The following is a 22909-nucleotide window of genomic DNA, read 5'->3' as shown; positions in this document are numbered from 1 at the left end:
TTGGTCTCAGAGTCTCCCACATGCCTTCTGGCAAACTCTAGCCGAGATGTGATGTGAGTTTATTTCAACAATGGCTTTCTTTTTTCCACTCTCCCATAAAGGGCAGTTTTGTGAAGCACCCGGGCTATTGTTGCTGAATGCAGTGTCTCCCAGCTCATCCGTGGAAGATTGTAACTCCTTTAGAGTTGCCATAGGCCTCTTGGTGGCCTCCCTGACTGGTGCCCTTCTCGCCTGGATACTTTTTGAGGACGGCCTGTTCTAGACAGATTCACAGTTGTGCCATATTCTGTCCATTTCTTAATAATGGACTTTACTGTGCTCCGGGGGATCTTCAATGTCTTGGAAATGTTCTTATATCCTACCCCTGATTGGTGCTTTTGAAGAACCTTATTCCAGATTTGAAAGTTCCTTCGTCTTCATGATGTAGTTTTTGTTAGGAAATGTACTAACCAACTGTGGGACCTCCCAGAGACAGGTGTATTTAACCTGACATCATGTGAAACACCTTAATTGCGAACAGGTGGACTCCATTCAACTAATTATGTGACTTCTAAAGACAATTGGTTGCACCAGAGCTTATTTAGGGGTGTCACAGCAAAGGGGGTGAATACTAATGCAATCAATTATTTTCTGTTTTATATTTGTAATTAATTTAGAACAATTTGTAGATTTTATTTTTCGCTTTGACATCATGGACTTTTTTTGTGTTGATCAGTGGCAAAAACTCCTAATTAAATCCATTTTGATTTCATGTTGTAACACAATAAAATGTGGAAAAGTCCAAGGGGGGTGAATACTTTTGAGAGCCACTGTACAGGGAGTGAAAAAGAACATAAGAGTTTGAGAACGAAAAAGGCCATTTGGCCCATCAAGGCCCGTCCCTTGTTAGCACACCATTCTCCCATACTGGGGGAAACTCATTTGATAGCACAGAATCGAGTCTTTTTAATGTTCCCAGTGGTTTAGATACTGCTACTTCACCTGGTAGGCTATTCCATGCATTTCTAACTCTCTGTGTAAAAAAGTGCTTCCTACCTTCTGTTCTAAACTTACTTTCTCAGCTTCCACTTATCTCTGTGTTAAATTTGAAGTAGTTTCTTGGGTTAACTTTATCTATACAATTTTTTTTTAAAGACTTCAATCAAGTCCCCTTTTTCCCTTCTTTTTTTAGGCTGAAGAGATGTAATTATTTTAACCTGTCCTCTTAGCTCATGTCATTCAGTCCTGGGATCAGCCTGGTTATTATTATCATTATTTATTTCTTAGCAGACACCCTTATCCAGGGTGACACAATTGTTACAAGATATCACATTATTTTTACATACAATTACATTATTTTTTTTACATACAATTACCCATTTATACAATTGGGTTTTTACTGGAGCAATCTAGGTAAAGTACCTTGCTCAAGGGTACAGCAGCAGTGTCCCCCACCTGGAATTGAACCTACGACCCTCCGGTCAAGAGTCCAGAGCCCTAACCACTACTCCACACTGCTGCCCTGGTTGCCCTGCTTTGTACCTTCTCCATTGCAATGATTTTTGAAGTGAGGTGACCAAAACTGCACACTATTCTAGGTGGTGTCTAACTAGGACATTGTATAATCTTAGCATAACCTCTCTAGACTTGTATTCCACGCTTTATGTAAAATAACCTAACATTCTACTTGCCTTTTTAATTGCCTCTCCACATTGGCAAGATAAAGTCATTGTCCCCTATTTCCATCCTGTTCATTGTATACTTATAATATGGTTTATTACACCCAATATGCAATATGTTACATTTTTTAACATTAAAATTCATTTGCCACAAGTTTACCCAGTTACAGAGATGGTCTAAATCTCTTTTCATTAGCTGGAGTGTAGTTTCAGAGTCCACTAATCCCCCATTATATGTCCTCCCCTGTATTCCTGCTGATTTTGATGCACTTATTAGTCTTTCATGTAAGACTTGTCAAAGGCATTGCCTTCATCTACACTAGCTGTAACATCCTCAAAAAGTCAAGTAGGTTACTCAAGCATGACCTCCCTCTTCTGAACCCATGCTGGCTACCCCCTATAATAGTGTTGCTGTATAAATAGTCTTCAAGCTTACCTCTTAATACTGCTTCTATCATGTTGCATGTTACGGAAGTTAAACTAATAGATCTATAATTGCCCGAGTCTGTCTTATCCCTCCCCCCTCTGCTTTTTATTTTTTAATTGTGAAACATTTGCAAGCTTCCAGTCTTCAGGGATCTCACTTTTTTCTATAGTACAGCTCATGATACTAGCCAGTGCTCTACTGATTTCTACCCTTGTTTCCTTAATCATATCTGGGGCCGTTGATTTGTTATGTTTTAGCTCCTGTAGCTTATTGAAAACCTCTGCTTGACTGATGCTGAAATCTTTGAGACCTGTGTGTGTGCAAACAGGTAGCACTGGCGGCATAATATTTGTATTCTCTTAGGTGAAAACATTCAAAAATGATTTATATAATACATCATATATTTTGCAGTCCTCATGAACCCTGTATTTTCATTATACTATATTTTTTGGTATATTAGGTTAAATAAATCTACGCTTGCATTCCTTTCCTTTCCACACTGAAAGTCAAACAGTCACACAGGACAGAAATGAAGCTTCAGGAATGTGTACATGAGATAAAGTAGAGCTGTCCAGTCATCTTGACTGAACAAAAAACGAAAAAAAAAAAAAAAAGTTTAGTTTCTAAAACTAAAAGCTGATTGAATTGTAGGAAAAACAAGTACCAGACTATAATAGGTATTATGCTTCAAAAAAAAAATTCCATTAAAACGTAAAATTAAAAATTAAAAAAAGTTCAACAGAGTCTACAAGCCCTTTACTTGAGGATCCTGGACACAAAGGGTTAAAGCTTGGGCAAATCATTTAAATAGAAAAATAAAGAACGAGCTTGGATTGGTCTGCTGTGAAGCGACTTTTATTCAAATGTGATCATGCAAAACCGTCTGAAATTTTCACATGGGGAGGGGGGAGCAACCTGTTTGCACATTTTTGCAAATCAAAACGGCTGTCCAGACCTTCACCTGGATCTGGTGTCTGTTTTTTTTTTTTTGTGGTGGGGGGGTTGGGGAGAGGTTGGGGAGAGCAATGCAGTGGGTTAATGTTCGGCATTAGACTAGCCTTTCACATTTCTCTGAAGGCCAGGGTTCCCATATGGGGGCTAGGTGGTGCTAGCGGAGACTGCACTAGACTAGCCTTTCACCGTCATTAATTGTCTTCATTACTGGTGATTTTTTTTTTTTAATTATTGAAGTCTGATACTTACTGGGAACTGTTTTTAACACAATTGTACAATATAGCCCAGTAACTGGTCCTCACAAGATATTAACGGGTGAGGATAAGAAACTGATAATAGCAGAATATTTACACAATGTGGCATCAGAGAGCACAATGCACGGACCGTTTGTACCCCACGACTCAGAGAGAGATAAAAAGAATGATCCTGGGTATCTGTGTCCTCTTCAGACAGGTGAGGGCTTATTCCAGGTGTCTGTGCTCCTGTGCACCTCTAGTGAACAAAGTGAGCTTGACTGGTGTTTCCTGCCTAGTAACAGATGAGCACTTAGTTCAGCTGACCATTACAGAACATACTATCATTACAGTACCATGTGATACTGATACAGTATGTTCATCCACCTGTATGTTTGTTTTTAAATAAATGCATCTATTCCATCTAAAAATTACCTATGAAATATACTTCTAAAAACTGATATTTTAGTGTTAAATATGTATAGGAAATACTTGGGCTTTGCCACAGCATATTATACATCCATGACAAATGTCATTTAAACCATTGAAATGGTCCTATTTAGTGAAGATAATCATTTGTTTCAACAAATCAACTAATTATTACTTATAATTTTTGTTTATGTCTGTAGATAATAATAATAATAATAATAATAATAATAATAATAATAATAATAATAATAATAATAATAATAATAATAATAATAATAATAATAATACATTTTATTTATAAAGTGCCTTTCCAATCCCAAAGCACTTAACATAGTTGATAGAAGACAAGATAAACGACAGGGCAAAATAAGATACAGTATAAAAAAACAATAAAAATACATTCAACAAAGTAAGAGGGTGGCTGACTGAATAATGTTTTTATGCCACGGTGAATTTCTATAAACAGTAATGTAAAATAAATTGTTATAATTGATAGTGAATTAGTTAAGGGTCAACGATCAAAGGATATTTGGAATGGGTTTCTTTGGGAGTTTATAATAAAGGCTGTCTCAATCTTAGCACAGTATTGATTTGCATTGGGTTGGGTGTGCCAGTGTGATCTCGTTAATGTGCAGGTTAATACAGCAGCACCTTCATATCCAGCGAGCAGGACACAGAGACAGACAGCAGCTACTCCACTCTCTAGTAATCGGTAAGCACACATCTAAATGATTCTTCAAATGTTTTTTTTATTTATTTATTTTATTTTATATGGATTACAGATTAATGAAAATATATGGTGCATATATATATATATATATATATATATATATATATATATATATATATATATATATATATATATAATGGGCCAATTTCTATATATGAAAAATATAAGGATCATACTTTTCTACCATATATTAAAAATATGTTTTTTCCATAAGGGTATTCTTATGGTTTAGCTCATCAGTGTGATCACTTTTGTATTGTATTTGTTCAGAATGTGATAAAGCTGGACTGTGTTCTTATTTTCTTATTGCCACGCCTGCTGAATCTAAAAGCAGTGCTTGTTTTAATTACAATTCACATTGAACCTGCAGGTCCAAGAATCTAATTTAGAATAAGAACAACTATATTTGAAGGTTAGATAAAAAAAAAAAAAAAACATGTACTGAGAAATGTCTTCTAAATTGTTAGAATAATTTAGTTAAACTAATTATTTATTTCAACAACTCATTTGATAATTATTATTTATTGCATTTTCTTCATCGTTATTGCAGTGTACTTAGCTTCACTTAGACCTGTTCTTTACACAATTGACCTGAACTAGAAGACCCTTTAATACTGAATCAGATAAGTGTCTGTTTTTGCCTGTATAGGCTACATACATGTTTGATAGTAAGATGTAAATTAGTAAATTCATATTTAACAATCAAATTCTATTAGGAGCCTGTCTAAATCTTTTGCAAAGTATTGATTTGTATGCAGGGTTGTGCATGAGAGTGTGGTTTTATTAATATATATGGAAGTTCATTTTTTCTGTTTTTAAAAAAACTTATAAAGCTGGACGAAATTCTTGTTTTTTTGTTGCCATGCAACACCTTGTGCCTTTCTCTGGAGGTCTGGGTTCCTGGCTGGTTGACTAGGTGGTACAGTGTGTTAATGTTAATGCAGTAGACTTGCCTTGTATCTTTCTCTGGAGGTCTGGGTTCCTGGCTGGTTGGCTAGGTGGTACAGTGTGTTAATGTTAATGCAGTAGACTTGCCTTGTATCTTTCTCTGGAGGTCTGGGTTCCTGGCTGGTTGACTAGGTGGTACAGTGTGTTAATGTTAATGCAGTAGACTTGCCTTGTATCTTTCTCTGGAGGTCTGGGTTCCTGGCTGGTTGGCTAGGTGGTACAGTGTGTTAATGTTAATGCAGTAGACTTGCCTTGTGCCTTTCTCTGGAGGTCTGGGTTCCTGGCTGGTTGGCTAGGTGGTACAGTGTGTTAATGTTAATGCAGTAGACTTGCCTTGTATCTTTCTCTGGAGGTCTGGGTTCCTAGCTGGTTGGCTAGGTAGTACAGTGTGTTCATGTTAATGCAGTAGACTTGCCTTGTATCTTTCTCTGGAAGTCTGGGTTCCTAGCTGGTTGGCTAGGTGGTACAGTGTGTTAATGTTAATGCAGTAGACTTGCCTTGTATCTTTCTCTGGAGGTCTGGGTTCCTAGCTGGTTGGCTAGGTAGTACAGTGTGTTCATGTTAATGCAGTAGACTTGCCTTGTATCTTTCTCTGGAGGTCTGGGTTCCTGGCTGGTTGGCTAGGTGGTACAGTGTGTTAATGTTAATGCAGTAGACTTGCCTTGTATCTTTCTCTGGAGGTCTGGGTTCCTGGCTGGTTGGCTAGGTGGTACAGTGTGTTAATGTTAATGCAGTAGACTTGCCTTGCATCTTTCTCTGGAGGTCTGGGTTCCTGGCTGGTTGGCTAGGTGGTACAGTGTGTTAATGTTAATGCAGTAGACTTGCCTTGTGCCTTTCTCTGGAGGTCTGGGTTCCTGGCTGGTTGGCTAGGTGGTACAGTGTGTTAATGTTAATGCAGTAGACTTGCCTTGTATCTTTCTCTGGAGGTCTGGGTTCCTAGCTGGTTGGCTAGGTAGTACAGTGTGTTCATGTTAATGCAGTAGACTTGCCTTGTATCTTTCTCTGGAAGTCTGGGTTCCTAGCTGGTTGGCTAGGTGGTACAGTGTGTTCATGTTAATGCAGTAGACTAGATGGTTGGCTAGGTGGTGTAGTTGGTTAGTTTCAGCTCTTCAGCACATGTATTATTATTATTTATTTCTTAGCAGACGCCCTTATCCAGGGCGACTTACAATCGTAAGCAAAAACATTTCAAGCGTTACAATACAAGTAATACAATAAGAGCAAGAAATACAATAACTTTTGTTCAAGTAAAGTACAAGTTTGACAAACCACAATTCAATAATAGCACTTGATATCATGTAATGGACACAAATTACTTTAATTCATGCAAGAGCCCTGTGACAGGAATGGCTGAGTGGTCTGACGTCACGGCAGAAGGGACCACAAAAACAAAAAGGTATGGTGCAGTGGCGCGGGCGCCGTTTTATTTAAAGCAACCAAAAAATAAATAAAATATTTAAACAAAAATAAACTTTGCGCTCACAGAGCAAAATAAAAGGGTCAAACAAAAACAAATCACGAACACAAAATAAATCAAACACAGGTCAGGCTGGACAGATTGCCTTCACTGTTCCTATGTTTACTTTCTTTTAGTTTTGCTTTTAATCTCCGTCTCGCTCTCTCCGCACCTACAACACCCACCACGAGTTGGAGATCTGCAGGCTTTTTATAACAGGTGACCATCTCCCGATTAGCAACAAATTAAATCACCTAATTAATTCGGGAGATGGCCACCTTCTGCACGAGTTTTAATTATTACTCCTGGCAGAGGACGAGCACCGATCTCGCCTCTGCCAGGACACGTTTTAAAAATAAACAAAACAATAACACGGCGCTACGCCGTCATAAATACAATACAATAAAACATACGGCGCTCGCCGACATAAATACAATAATACAATAAATCATAATAAACAAAAACAATACTCTGCACAGGGGCGGAGGGGGAGACCCCGATCTAAAAATAAACAATGTCCCGGGCTGCTCGCCCTGTTACATATCCCCCCCCTTGTGCAACGCACACATGGCCCCAATGGCCACCTCCCCCCTCAGTCTCAATGTCCCGGAAGAGGGGGAAGCAAGTTGTTTCTGGGGGGTGGCCATGGTGGAATCTCCGGCACCCCCCAATTCCTCGTGGCCGGCAGCTCCCTCTTCCGGGGCTCCCTCCACACTCTCTCCTGCCGCGAAAGTGCGGCTGGGGGAGCTGGTCTCCTGACCTTCCCCCTTCTCTTCATGGCCAGCAGTTCCCCTCCGTGGGGCTCTGACCACGCAAACTCCTGCCGCGAAAGTGCGGCTGGGGGAGCTGGTCTCCTGACCTCCCCCCCTTTCTTGATGGCCGGCAGCTCCCCTCCGTGGGGCTCCGACCACATTGTAGTGATCCCAGGCGAAGCCGGATCCCTGGCGACCCCAGGCGAAGCCGGATCCCTGGCGACCCCCGGCGACGGCAGTGGACCCTCGGGAGGCGACGGCAGCGGACCCTCGGGAGGCGACGGCAGTGGACCCTCGGGAGGCGACGGCAGCGGACCCTCGGGAGGCGACGGCAGCGGACCCTCGGGAGGCGACGGCAGCGGACCCACGGGAGGCGACGGCAGCGGACCCTCGGGAGGCGACGCAGGACCGGCAGCAACCCTAGGAGACGCAAGGGAAACACAGGCGACCCCAGGCGATGCCGACGGCGGGAGGGGAGCCCCTGGCCATGAAGGCGGCAGCAGGAGCTCCACTTCTCCCAATGGAGGTGGAGGTTGAGGTAGCTCCTGCTCCTCTCCTCCTGATGGTAAAGGTGGCAGGGGCTCCTCCTCTTCTGGCGGCCAAGGCTTCTCCCCTTCTGGCAGCCAAGGCGGCACGGCTTCCTCCCCTTCAGGCGGCCAAGGCGGCAGGGCTTCCTCCCCTTCAGGCTGCGAAGGTGGCAGGGCTTCCTCCCCTTCAGGCGGCCAAGGCGGCAGGGGCTCCTCCCCTTCAGGCGGCCAAGGCGGCAGGGCTTCCTCCCCTTCAGGCGGCCAAGGCGGCAGGGCTTCCTCCCCTTCAGGCGGCCAAGGCGGCAGGGGCTCCTCCCCTTCATGCTGCGAAGGCAGCAGGGCTTCCTCCCCTTCAGGCTGCGTAGGCGGCAGGGCTTCCACCCCTTCAGGCTGCGAAGGCGGCAGGGCTTCCTCCCCTTCAGGCTGCGAAGGCGGCAGGGCTTCCTCCCCTTCAGGCTGCGAAGGCGGCAGGGCTTCCTCCCCTTCAGGCTGCGAAGGCGGCAGGGCTTCCTCCCCTTCAGGCTGCGAAGGCGGCAGGGGCTCCTCCCCTTCTGGCAGCGAAGGCGGCTCCTCCCCTTCTGGCAGCGAAGGCGGCTCCTCCCCTTCTGGCAGCGAAGGCGGCAGGGGCGCCTCCCCTTCTGGCTGCAACAGGGAAACCAGCAGGCATGTTCCCTCTGCTGGCGGTGGTGGAAGCGGAACCAGCAGGCATGCTCCCTCTGCTGGTGGTGGTGGTGGGAGCGACATGTCGTCCTCCCACGGTGATGGAGGCGGCACCAGCAGGTATTCTCCCTCTGCTGGTGGTGGTGGGAGCGACTCACAGTCCTCCCATGGAGACAGAGGTGGCACCAGCAGGTATTCTCCCTCTGCTGGCGGTGGTGGAAGCGGAACCAGCAGGCATGCTCCCTCTGCTGGTGGTGGTGGTGGGAGCGACATGTCGTCCTCCCATGGAGACGGAGGTGGCACCAGCTGGTATGCTCCCTCTGCTGGCGGAGGTGGGAGCGACTTACAGTCCTCCCAGGGCAGTGGATGTGGAACCAGCAGGTATTCTCCCTCTGTTGGTGGTGGTGGGAGCGACACGTCGTCCTCCCACGGCGGTGGAGGTGGAACCAGCAGGTATGCTCCCTCTGCTGGTGGTGGTGGGAACGACACGTCGTCCTCCCAGGGCGGTGGAGGTGGAACCAGCAGGTATGCTCCCTCTGCTGGCGGAGGTGGGAGCGACACACAGTCCTCCCACGGCGGTGGAGGTGGCACCAGCAGGAACTCTCCCTCTGCTGGCAGGTACCTGGGCTGTGGACCTGGGCTGTGGACGTTCGGGCTCCTCCCACTCAGGCGCAGGACATTCGGGCTCCTCCCATTCCAGGTCCGTGTTCCCTCTCTGCCTCCTTCTCCTCACCTTCCGCTCTCTCCCCTCTCGCTCCTGGTAGACCCAGTCGACCATCTGGGTCATCCTCTCCAAGGCCTCTATGAGCCCTGGATATCCTCTGGTGATGGCTTTTTCCTGAACTTCTGGCTCCAGCCTAACGAAGTCCAAGAGGATATCCAGGTTGCTGTCCCCCAGCAGATGTCTCCCCTCTGTTTTTAACCACAGCGGGGCGCTGGGGTCCATCAGCCAGCTCTCATACCTCTCCATCCTTCTCTGGAGAGGTGGCCTCTGTGGAGCACTTTCCCTCCGGTAGTGCCTCACCTCCGTGAAGTGCAGGCACCACGAAGCTTCCTCCCACCTCTTTCCTCCCATCTTCCTTCCTCCTCTTCACTCCACACAATCAAAAAACGAAAAAAAACGAAAAAGCTGCAGTACCCTACTTCTGCCTGCGTCCTGGAGGCGCTGCAATCCCACGCAGGACACCACGTGTGACAGGAATGGCTGAGTGGTGACGTCACGGCAGAAGAAGGGACAACAAAAACAAAAAGGTATGGTGCAGTGGCGCGGGCGCCGTTTTATTTAAAGCAACCAAAAAATAAATAAAATATTTAAACAAAAATAAACTTTGCGCTCACAGAGCAAAATAAAAGGGTCAAACAAAAACAAATCACGAACACAAAATAAATCAAACACAGGTCAGGCTGGACAGATTGCCTTCACTGTTCCTATGTTTACTTTCTTTTAGTTTTGCTTTTAATCTCCGTCTCGCTCTCTCCGCACCTACAACACCCACCACGAGTTGGAGATCTGCAGGCTTTTTATAACAGGTGACCATCTCCCGATTAGCAACAAATTAAATCACCTAATTAATTCGGGAGATGGCCACCTTCTGCACGAGTTTTAATTATTACTCCTGGCAGAGGACGAGCACCGATCTCGCCTCTGCCAGGACACGTTTTAAAAATAAACAAAACAATAACACGGCGCTACGCCGTCATAAATACAATACAATAAAACATACGGCGCTCGCCGACATAAATACAATAATACAATAAATCATAATAAACAAAAACAATACTCTGCACAGGGGCGGAGGGGGAGACCCCGATCTAAAAATAAACAATGTCCCGGGCTGCTCGCCCTGTTACATATCCCCCCCCTTGTGCAACGCACACATGGCCCCAATGGCCACCTCCCCCCTCAGTCTCAATGTCCCGGAAGAGGGGGAAGCAAGTTGTTTCTGGGGGGTGGCCATGGTGGAATCTCCGGCACCCCCCAATTCCTCGTGGCCGGCAGCTCCCTCTTCCGGGGCTCCCTCCACACTCTCTCCTGCCGCGAAAGTGCGGCTGGGGGAGCTGGTCTCCTGACCTTCCCCCTTCTCTTCATGGCCAGCAGTTCCCCTCCGTGGGGCTCTGACCACGCAAACTCCTGCCGCGAAAGTGCGGCTGGGGGAGCTGGTCTCCTGACCTCCCCCCCTTTCTTGATGGCCGGCAGCTCCCCTCCGTGGGGCTCCGACCACATTGTAGTGATCCCAGGCGAAGCCGGATCCCTGGCGACCCCAGGCGAAGCCGGATCCCTGGCGACCCCCGGCGACGGCAGTGGACCCTCGGGAGGCGACGGCAGCGGACCCTCGGGAGGCGACGGCAGTGGACCCTCGGGAGGCGACGGCAGCGGACCCTCGGGAGGCGACGGCAGCGGACCCACGGGAGGCGACGGCAGCGGACCCTCGGGAGGCGACGCAGGACCGGCAGCAACCCTAGGAGACGCAAGGGAAACACAGGCGACCCCAGGCGATGCCGACGGCGGGAGGGGAGCCCCTGGCCATGAAGGCGGCAGCAGGAGCTCCACTTGATATCATGTAATGGACACAAATTACTTTAATTCATGCAAGAGCCCTGTGACAGGAATGGCTGAGTGGTCTGACGTCACGGCAGAAGGGACCACAAAAACAAAAAGGTATGGTGCAGTGGCGCGGGCGCCGTTTTATTTAAAGCAACCAAAAAATAAATAAAATATTTAAACAAAAATAAACTTTGCGCTCACAGAGCAAAATAAAAGGGTCAAACAAAAACAAATCACGAACACAAAATAAATCAAACACAGGTCAGGCTGGACAGATTGCCTTCACTGTTCCTATGTTTACTTTCTTTTAGTTTTGCTTTTAATCTCCGTCTCGCTCTCTCCGCACCTACAACACCCACCACGAGTTGGAGATCTGCAGGCTTTTTATAACAGGTGACCATCTCCCGATTAGCAACAAATTAAATCACCTAATTAATTCGGGAGATGGCCACCTTCTGCACGAGTTTTAATTATTACTCCTGGCAGAGGACGAGCACCGATCTCGCCTCTGCCAGGACACGTTTTAAAAATAAACAAAACAATAACACGGCGCTACGCCGTCATAAATACAATACAATAAAACATACGGCGCTCGCTGACATAAATACAATAATACAATAAATCATAATAAACAAAAACAATACTCTGCACAGGGGCGGAGGGGGAGACCCCGATCTAAAAATAAACAATGTACAGGGCTGCTCGCCCTGTTACAAGCCCTTTAACACTGCTTCAGGAATGTCACCTAAACTGTTCAGTAATTGTAGTTTGGATAATTAATTTTGTAAATTATTATTTATCATTTATTTATTTATTTATTATTACTGTTGAAATGTTGTTTTATATGAAGTAATTAAGGTACTTCATTTTTTTTACACAATTGAAACCTGGACCTGGATTAAATCAAAATGATGGGGGGGGGGGGGGGGGGGGGTGTACAGGTGCAGGAGTGATGCAGTACGTAATGAGCCAGACAGTTATTCCAAGGGAAAACTGAGTTTTATTTTCAGTCCAGGTCTGGTGACCAAAAGAAAAAGTCCCGTACAATACACAACAATGTGTAAAGCACAGGGAAAATAACACGGGTTGCAGTCCTAAATAATAACAACAATAATAATAGGTATCTCTCCCACATCTGGTGACAAGTCGTGCAGTGGTGTTCCAGGTTTTTGGTGACCCTTGGTGACAGCTCCGGAACTTGTTTAAGTGTCTACTAATAATAAATCACAATAATTAGTACAAAAACAAATAAGCACTCACGAACAGCAATCACAGAGGTTTTCTGTCCTTCTAGGTTATTTACGTTTTAACCAAAGCGAAGGAACCGATCACGTCGCTTCATCCTCTTAATATACTGTCATACATGACCCCTTGGTAAACGATTGCAGCCACTCCTCCAATCCGTGGCTGTCACATCATTTCCATTCCGGGTCAATGCATTTGTGTATCGAAGCTCCGTCCTCTTCCAAAATGACAGACTTCCTTTTAACCCGTGGAATGAATTGTCAGGCCAAAAAGTCCAAGGTATTCGGTCCTTGTTACTTGGAGCCCTCACAGGCCAGGAGGTATATTTACCACCAAGAATCATTGTCTTGACAGCTGCAGGTTCTTATACTCTGGCCGAGGGGTTAACTGTTAATTATCTTATTACCCCTCGGCCACAGTCTGCATGCGTTTGGTAAGGATGCGTGACTGTCAGCTAGTTAAATAATCAGTAGCTGATCAGCCAGGTTTTAAATTATAAACAATAAGAAATACGCGCCGCAAAGAATAATACAAATAATAATAAATAAATACATAGGGGCGGGACACTCCGCCACAATGTTAGACAGAAAGTTTTGTTCCATGATCAGTCAAAATCTCCTTGGGGATCCCAACTCTAGCCATAATCTGCACTAGTTCTTTGGCAATTTCAGCTTCACTAGTGGACCTCAATCTACCACCACTAATATATTCATATACCCAGAATCAGAAGGTAGCAAAGGGCCCACTATGTCCATTGCAATGCGTTCAAAGGGAGTGGAAATAATCGGCAGTGGAACCAAAGGGACCCGGCGCTACTCGCTGGCAGTCTGGGCATGTGGCTACATATTTTGACACATCAGTATGAAGTCCTACCCAAAAGAATCGAGCCAATATCTGTTCCCTTGTTTTGTCAGCTCCGAGGTGCCCCGTAAAAGGGATATCATGCGCCAGCCTCATGACCTCGGGCTGACAAAATGGGAGAACCAATAATTGTGTTACAGGCTGTCCTGTGCCCGCGGCTAGGTTTACCCTATACAGTAATTGCCCCTTGATACTAAAGTGCGGAAATACTAGCGCCCCAGCACCTTCAACATCCTTACCTTCAATAGACCGGACCTGTCCCCAAGCGTGCACTAGTGACGGGTCATTATGTTGGCCCCACACTGTGTCCACACTTGAGTGCCACATGTCCGGTATATTGAGAAGGGGAGTAGCATATATATATATATATATATATATATATATAACGGCAGGATTTGAACCCTAACTAGTCATACTTTCACTACATAACCGCTACACTACACACATTCTTTCTACTAACTTGGCTTGTGTTTTTCAGGCACAATGAAAGCAGATCAAATGCATGACATCAAAAACACAAACCAAGTTAGTAGAAACAATTGGGGCAACCCTGGCCCCCACCGCTTTGACAGTTGTGCCTGTTTGCTTGGTGTTGGCCAAGGTTGCCCTAATTGTTTATTGAAACTTGGCTTGTGTTTTTGATATCTCCACTTTAAATGGCATGGCACTTTTGATAACTTGGCGTTTTTTCACATTTCCAATGTGTTTTTGTTTCAGATTGTATAAATACACAGCATATTGTATATGTGAGTTTTGAGTAACTTGAAGCTTATAAAGGTGATTAATAGAAAGTCTTCTCTTTGTAATGCAGAGTCTGCTGTGATGGGGGAGAGGGGATTGCTTATCCTTCTGCTTGCAGGTGGGTTTCCTTTGTTCTGTTTTTATCACTGTTTGCATCGATATTTTACACACTCACCCCAAACATGTGATTGCTGGGTGTGTGTTTACTGCAGTCTTCCATAGGTTACTCTGCTGTGCACTCCACTGCTTCAAAGCAGGCCTTGTTGGCGTTACACTTTCATTGCATTCCAAAGGTAGTTTCCTCTGCAGCCTCACATGCCTTCCTGCCACTCTCCCTCTGTGAACTAAACAGACCAGCGAGAGCAGGAGGGCATGAAACAGGGAGCTTCATTTTCAAAAAGTGCTTTTGTTATAACAGTATGGAGGGGTGACATCCAAGCAAAAGCAGCATGAAGAGGAATTTGCTCAGTAGGGGCGATCATCTGTCATTGCCAGAACATTAACCAAAGTCTCAGCAAGGTTTTACTAGTGCCGTGCAGTGCAGTGTAGTGTAGTGTAGTACAGCAAAACCTGTCTAATCTGGCATCACTTTGGACTGGAAAATAGTGCCAGATTATACAGTATGCTGGTTTACAGAGGTGCTGTAAAATCTAAAAATGCACCCAAAATATAATACAAGTATAAATGACAAACTAGAACTACAGTAGAAGTACTGTCCAGTTATACGTATAACTGTAGTATTGTACTTTTTTCCATTATGTAAACATGGATTTTACAGTCCTATACAATGCTGACATGTGTGTATTTACCCAACGTACTTCAATATAAACTTAGAAAAGAAAAATCTCATGACTTGGGCCGGACTGCATAGTCAGATTTACATTGATTTCAGGCAGAAAATATTTGCAAATCATGCCGGATTCCAGAATAGACTCCGGATTGTAGAGGGGATGACACTTTCAATTACAGTAGGGATTTTGTCAGGACTCAAACAATGCTGAATTCTACAGAATGACTGTTTGTAGAGAGGCTGGATTAGACTGTGGATTAGCTATGTACTGTGTGGGGATTAAAGAGCCCCAGTTCTGGTCTGGTTGACCTAAAATACTCCCCCTGCTGGTTATTCCCTCCAGCCCCGGCTGATTTAGTTTTAAACACACCTCTTGCTGAACCCTTGTGTTAAATGAGGACAGGACAGTTCTGAGAATGAGATGGTCTGGGAGGGTATCCTGTGTCACTCTATGAATCGTCCACTCTGAATAGCTAGCACCTTTCTTAATAATGTCTTTTTTTTTTTTAGGACTATGTGGGCCTGCTTCCAATCAGATCAGAAAACATGTGTTTGTGCCAATTACACTGAGCTGGTCTCTAGCTCAGACCTACTGTAGACAGCAACACACAGACCTGGCCACTGTGCGCAGCCAAGAAGAAGCAGAGCAGCTCTTAACTCTTTCAGAATTCTCTCTCATTGATTCTGCCTGGATCGGGTTGTATCGTGATAACACACAGAACTGGAAGTGGTCTAACAGCGATGATGTCATCTACTCCAACTGGAACAGTGGGGAACCAAACAATGTGTTTGGCATTGAGAATTGTGTGATTATGAGCCTAAGGAATGGTCTGTTTACATCCAGAGGTAAATGGGTTGATGTGGTTTGCGGCGGGATCCTCCCCTTCTTCTGCTATGAGGGTAAGGCTTCCTGTTCAGTCTGTGTTCTTGTTCAGCTCAGTGTTTTTACCCCAGTCTGTGAGCAGGGACTCAGTGGCCCAGTCCATATAATCCTATAGTAGCTGTCTGTCCCCCAGAGCAGGGCAGGGTGTAGACTAGAGCTACGAAGAACCAGAAACCAGCCCCGTCATTATTGGTGCATTTACACTTACAAGTCAGAACTGAGCTGTCCTAGAGTAGACCAGATTCAAAGATTTGTATCATTTCAGCCACTCTGTTTACACTTAAGCACAGACCTAAGCTGCCTTCGGCTCTGTATGCGAGTGCATAGCCCCTGAACTGCATTGCGTGCCCGATGATATCATATGCAGAAGTTTTTAAATCAACAGCAAGCCTGTCACTTTGCCATCAGAAATGGAGCGAAGCAGCGAAAACTTGCATATTAGATCTTCTGATGTTAATAACACGTTTGTTAATGTCCACTGTCAAAGTCTCTTCTTCAGGGGTATGTGGACATTTATAGAAACAGGTGTTATTGAAAACATTTACACATCAGCCTGACAACTCTTCTTGGATATAAACAATAACTCCTTTTTATTTTATTGCCCCTGCAGAATATTAAATTTTGCTATTTAACACAAGTAAAACGCATTTGGTTAATAACTAAAAGAAATATCTGCGATTTTCACTTGTGTCCGTTCAACCCCCAGAACTCATGTTTATTCAATACTAACAACGCATAGATAGAGGTACCCCCGAAACCGAACATTTCCTCATATTGATACGTATCAAAATACGGTCACAGGTTACGTTTGTAGATATGTGTGCAAAACAATATTTTCTGACAGTGAAGTTTTGTGGCAACTAGGCTTGTTTCACATTTATCCCATATTAATTATTAAAAGTCTTTTCTCATTAAAAGTCTGTTTGTATTTTGGAATCTTCTGCCTCTGTCTCTCTTAGTGTTCTGTCACAAATATTTTTTGATTCTGCCGTCTGATTAACAATCACAACTTTCTGTTGCTGCTGTCTGTGCCTGTGTGACGCTGACAATGGGGGCGTTGCCCACGATGTATGTGGCAACGTGAGCCGTCTCAGGGACTGCTGTGTTCACAGCAGAGCAAAACCAGACCAAAGCACTCGCAGAGCCCCCACTGGAGCAGGACACTTTTAGGACGGCGGAACCTGGGCTGGCTGCGTTTACACTACAAAAAAAGACGTCTCAGAGTCAGCTTAAAAGTGGTTCCTGTGAACGGGGTATAAGAGTCTGTGAGCAAGGAGCAGCACTTGTTGTTACATACAGGAGAGGCAAGTGTTGAAAAATACATTCTCGTGTATTTATTTTAAAACATTGAACCTTTTAGGATGACTGAGACAACATGTCATTGGAGCATTGCCCTGGTAGAGACAGCAGCACAGATTCAGTTTCATTAAAATTCATTTAAACAATACACAGGACTGTGGCAAAGTGGTGAAGACGTGCAGGTGAGTACAGTGCAGAGCGGAGTAATCACACAGACAACGTCTGTACAGGTGCAAGGGTGTTTATTTAATTTAATAAATGTCCAGAGCCTTAAGGCAAACCTGCAAATAATAACAGTGTTGGAAGTGGTACAGCGGCGTGTATCACTTCGGATTGTAATCCCACGGGTTTGACCCGTAACCCCAAAGTCCCGTTCCGTCACCCACACAAAACACAAAACACAGACACAATTAGACAGTGCGTGATTCTAGTGCTAGTGGTGAAAACAAAGACAGTTCCGGTAGTGGAAAAGGTGAATGGTGAAGTCCGGGTTTTTCGCTGGCCTGCGGCTGCAGCTCCGGATCGTGCTCAGTAATCTTCAGTGACAAATAACACACAAGACACACAGTGTTAATACACAGACACGAAAACACTCACGGTTTATTCACAGTACGGGATCCTTCTCGGTTGTTTAACTTAACCATATGCAAAGGAACAGATCACTCAAGCCATGCCCCCTATTTATACCCTCGCCCCTGACCCCGAGGTTAACGAGCGCATCCGCTCCTCCAGTCCTCGGATGCCACGCCGCTTACCGTCCGGGTCAATGAGCTTGGGTGCCATAGCTCTGCCCCCTTCCTAAATGACGACTTCCATCTACCCTTCGGAATAAATTGTCGTGCCATTTAATTAAGGGTACTCTGTTCCTCTTGCACCGTGCCCTCACAGGTCGAGAGGGAGATCTAACACCAAGAATCATTCTATCTCTGTCACAAGGACATACTAAATTGTGTTGTTTTTTATGTTTTTTTCTGTGTTTTTATTACAGATATAAAACCTACAAACCTCTCCGCTCTGATCATTCAAAGTAAGTGCAGTTTGTAGGGTGTAGTTTGTTTTTACTGTTTATTTTAACAATGCATTTCTCATTAACACTGAAATGCTGCATCTCATTGTCAACATTGCCCTGGTGGGGCAGCAGCACACAGTTTCACTGAAACAATTTTATTTTAATTTTCTTATAGATCCCAAAACTTAGATTCATAATTTAGGAAACAGATTCAGAATGGGATTATGGTTTAATTAGGGCTTTTGAGTGTGTGTGTAATTTTATATTAGCAACTACAACGAAACTACTGTCATTAAAATCAGGTGTAGTTGAATTATGTAAAGATAATTCACACGTGAACAACAGTCGTTTTTACGCAAGGAGGGCAAACTAGTGAAGTCCCAGTGGAAAAGAACATTAAAACATCAAAGGACTGGGAGTTTAGAAAAAGGCAAGATACACAAATGATCTCATGAAAGTGGCTATTTAGCAGTGAAAAAGACTATAAATATCCAAGCTAAACTAAACATTTTGCGCTCCACATCGAATGCTAAACAAGGTGCTGTCAAAGCTGCAACTCCGGAACTGCCTAAAAACAGAATCAAGACAGGACTCTGCCTGAAAACAGAATAAGACGGGACTCTGCCTGAAAACAGACCCAAGACGAGGAAGCAAGCTGCAAGCGAGTCAACGACCACAAGCAACGAGACTGAGGCCCGGCTGGAGGACCGCCGAAAAAATTACAGCGACTGTTATCAGACAAACCAGTCTGGGTCTGCTGTACACCTACAACCACAGTATCCAAAAGAAACTGTGCCATGCTACCTGTGTAGCTAAAAGATTCAGCGAAGAGGACAGAGCAGACGGGTGCTGTTGTGGATCCTATACAGAGGATTGAAGACTTTGTTGCAGCTGTTTGTTGATTCTGTTGAGAATTGAAAGCTTTGTTGCCAAGTTTGATCCAACGTGGGATTGAAGACTTCGTTGCTGAGAGGAGATCCTTTTGTACTGGACACTTCAACCGAATGAGTTTCTAAAACAGCGGACCAAAAGTCTAAGCTTCAAGGAACTGTTGAGTAAAATTCCAGTTGCATTTTCCTTTCATGGAACTCAATTAATGAATTGTAACACATTCACATAGAATTGAACTGTTAATTATTTAGTTTGCACACTTTCCGTGTGAATTAACCTTTGGTGAAACTTGATGAAGTAACTATAAGTAATCAACCTCATATTGTTGTATGAAGAATTTCTTTAAAAGTAAACTTGCCATAGCCTTAATCTATATACCATTAATAAGCTTAATGTGATATATTCTCAGATTGTCTGCATCATCTCAGTTGAGGCTGTGCTGGTATGTGGGTGTATGTGAGCAAGCTACTAGCTACGTCACAGCTTACTTGAGCTGCTGCTTGTGTGTGAGGAGACAGGCGGTGTCATATTTAAATTGCCTGCTAGCCAGCATGAGTGCAGTGAGAGCTTGGATTTTTTGTTTTGTGTTTAGAGACTAAGAGATTTACTTTCTGACTTCTCTGTTTTCTTTCTATTGTTTGTGTAATACTACTGTTACTTAAACATTCCTTGTGTCTGCGTGTGTGTGTGTTCATAGTAAATCCTCGATCTTTGTAACACATCAATTAAATATTATTAATAAGAGAACTAATGAACCCAGATAAACATTACATTATCAATTATTGAATTGTTCCCACAGGCTTAAAAGACAATCAGCCCAGTGTTTTAATCTGGAATTTTAATTCATAAAATGTGAGACAGTAGTAAACCTCCTAATCAAAATAAATCTATTTTATTATCGATCCTCATTGAACAGAAACAAAAGCTTCACGCAGATTGTTTTAAATTCGCTGGATGGATCAGAGCGCTGGGCTATAAATTTGTTTAAAAACTGTGTCACATCACATTGAAGAAATGTTATCCATGTAATGTAATGAAATTTGAAATACTGACCCCTCATTAAATCAGCAAGAGCTTCTTGATGCGCAATCCCAGTATATATACACTGATGCACAAAAGAAACACAACACTCAGGTCTAATGGATTTAACCAAATATTTTAAACATAGATATAAAAAAAAAATCACAGAAAATGTGAACAAAAATACAGATCAAAGAATCATGATAAGTTTTCAGTATGAAACATGACACGCAGTCAGAATGAAAACATTACAAAGTTAGTGTCGGGTACGACCTCCCTGAGCATTAACACAATCCTGGCAGTGTTGACGCATAGACCTGATCAGCCTCTGGATAGACTGCTGTGGGATGTTCCACCATTCTTCCTGGGCAGCTGCAGCCAGCTGGTGAAGGTTGGCAGGTCGCGGTTGTCTCCTGTGGATGGCACTGGTGATTTGGTCAAACAGATGTTCTGTTGGACTCAGGTCAGGAGAAAAAGTCGTGCAATTGTAATCACTGTTTTAGAGTGAATTAAAATCATGTCTTTTTGAATGGCTATTTATACAGATTTATTCTTTTTTTTTTTCATCTGACGTTGCCAATTATTTTTATTATTATTTTCTCCCAATTTGGAATGGCCAATTATTTTATTATTCTCAGCTCAACGCTACCACCCCTGCGCTGACTTGGGAGGGCAAAGACGAACACACACTGTCCTCCGAAGCGTGTGCCATCAGCCGACCGCTTTTTTTCACACTGCGGACTCAGCATGCAACCACCCAAGAGTTACAGCCTCTCCACTGACATTTTTGCTCAGGTCTCGTGACCTTATTCTATTAATGTGAACGACAGTAACATCTGTTTAGCATGCCATCAATGATCCTAAGCTGCGGCCATAATTGGGCATATCGGCGCCAGGGAAACTGCTTCCAATCTGTAGGTCTATTGCCGTGTTTAACAGCTTGAGTGACCTTGTGGAGAACTGAGTCCTCCTTCTGGAGTGTTTGCAACTGCTCACATGTAATTTCTGATTCCAGCATGGTCACTGCAATACTGTCTCCTTGCAGACAGGTCTGGACAGTGTGTCAGCATTTATGTTTTCACACCCTTTTTTGTACTTGATGAAGTCAAACTCTTGAATTGCCACAGACACCGGCATAACATTCCTTCCATTTTTTGTGACTGTAGCCAGTGTAAAGGCTGGTGGTTTGTAAATACAGTAAAATGTTAGCTAAGGAGATAGTTGCGAAACTCCATTATGACATATACCAACACCAAACATTCCTTTTGGATTGTGCCATAGTTTTTTTCTCACTTTTGGTTAAGGTTCTGCTTTTGTATGCAATAACCTTGTTGCTTTGTTCCAGCATGGTCCCCAGGCCGGTGTCTCTGGCATCGGTGAAAAGCTGAAACTCCTTGCTGGGTCTGGATAAGCCTGGACTGCAGCACTGGTTAGAAAACGTTTAAGTGCTTTAAATGACTGCTCACAGTGCGCATCCCACAAAAAGGTAGCTCTTTTTTCCAGCACCTGGTTCAGTGGTTTTGCCACTGTGCTGAATTGCAGCATATAGCGGTGGTAGTAAGATGCAATACCTAGGAACTGTCGCACTTCTTTAATGTTGCTTGGTATAGGCCAGTTGTCAATGGTATCAGTTTTCTTGGGGTCTGGCAACATTCCAGTAGAGTAGAAAATATGTCCTAGATATGTGACACTTAACAGGCCAATATTGCATTTTGACCCTTTCAGTAGGAGTTCTGCTGCCCGTAGTCTGTCCAGCACAAGCGACAGATCTTTGAGGTGTTTTGCAGTGTCTTTTGAAAAGGCTAAAACATCATCTTATTATTATTATTATTTGTTTATTTAGCAGACGCCTTTATCCAAGGCGACTTACAGAGACTAGGGTGTGTGAACTATGCATCAGCTGCAGAGCCACTTACAATTACGTCTCACCCGAAAGACGGAGCACAAGGAGGTTAAGTGACTTGCTCAGGGTCACACAATGAGTCAGTGGCTGAGGTGGGATTTGAACTGTGGACCTCCTGGTTATAAGCCCTTTTCTTTAACCACTGGACCACACAGACTCCTATCTTGGTAAACCATTATACAGTCCAGGTCACCTGCTATAGTGTGCATTAAGCGCTGGAATGATCTGGGTCCTCCAGTCACCCCGAAAGGCATTCTACAGAATTCATACAGTCCTAACACAGGTCCAGGACAAAATGCGGTTTTGGGCCTGTCCTCTAGGTGTACTGGCATTTGCCAGTAGTTGGACCATTTTATTCTTGTCGCTGCAACTGGCAAAATTTCAAATTGGGTCACCTCTATTGTCGATTCCCTCCACGCGGGGTGACGCCTCGTTTCCCTGGTACTGCATTCGAGAGCGACGGAGGAGATTGGGACATTCACGTGCTATGTGCCCATATCCTCAACACTCATGACACTGGGGCCTCTGGGCCTAGGTTTGCTGTTGTGATGTACAGCTGCAACTTCATGGTCAGTGTTTAAACGTTCGAGGTGCTGAGCCATGTTTGCAATCTAATCTCTAATCTGTCGGTTTCCCCAGAGGTCAGTAGTGCAGCAGCGGAGTTAGCATTGGAATAAGCCGTATTTGTTGTTAACCGCAAATGTGCAAGTTCAAGAGCCTCCTCTAAAGTTCTAACATTGGGCTGTGCATGTATATGGTTTCCAACAGACTCGGGTAGACCGTCAACAAAATAGTGAAACAAAAGTTTTCCTTTAGCCGGCAACAGCTTTTGACTCGGCTCGTTTGTACAGTGGTATCGGCGCTATGCCTCATCCGGTGTGATGCTGCTGCCTGCGGGAACTGAGGTTTGCTACAATATATATATATATATACAGTGCCTTGCGAAAG

The 22909-nt window shown here is 44.2% G+C and overlaps 1 protein-coding gene across 5 annotated transcripts in view; it reads left to right on the top strand.

Moving 5' to 3' along the window:
- The first annotated feature begins 4088 nt into the window (after positions 1-4088).
- The window catches only part of LOC131709110 (putative C-type lectin domain family 20 member A), a 33016-nt gene continuing 14195 nt past the window's right edge, over positions 4089-22909 (top strand). For 4 of the 5 annotated variants that reach the window (XM_059011040.1, XM_059011039.1, XM_059011037.1 and 1 more), the window contains exons 1-4: positions 4090-4413; positions 14237-14284; positions 15467-15856; positions 18127-18165. In XM_059011040.1, coding sequence (XP_058867023.1) covers positions 4329-4413; positions 14237-14284; positions 15467-15856; positions 18127-18165 — 562 coding nt within the window. In that variant the 5' untranslated portion in view covers positions 4090-4328. Of the gene's footprint in view, positions 4414-14236; positions 14285-15466; positions 15857-18126; positions 18166-22909 lie in introns of all 5 variants that reach the window. The other variant, XM_059011036.1, reaches the window with a different exon arrangement.

Source organism: Acipenser ruthenus, chromosome 41 (assembly GCF_902713425.1).
Source record: "Acipenser ruthenus chromosome 41, fAciRut3.2 maternal haplotype, whole genome shotgun sequence".
NCBI classification, from domain to species: domain Eukaryota; kingdom Metazoa; phylum Chordata; class Actinopteri; order Acipenseriformes; family Acipenseridae; genus Acipenser; species Acipenser ruthenus.
The sequence above is the reverse complement of the archived record's forward strand: the minus strand, read 5'-3'. Positions and strand labels throughout refer to the sequence as shown.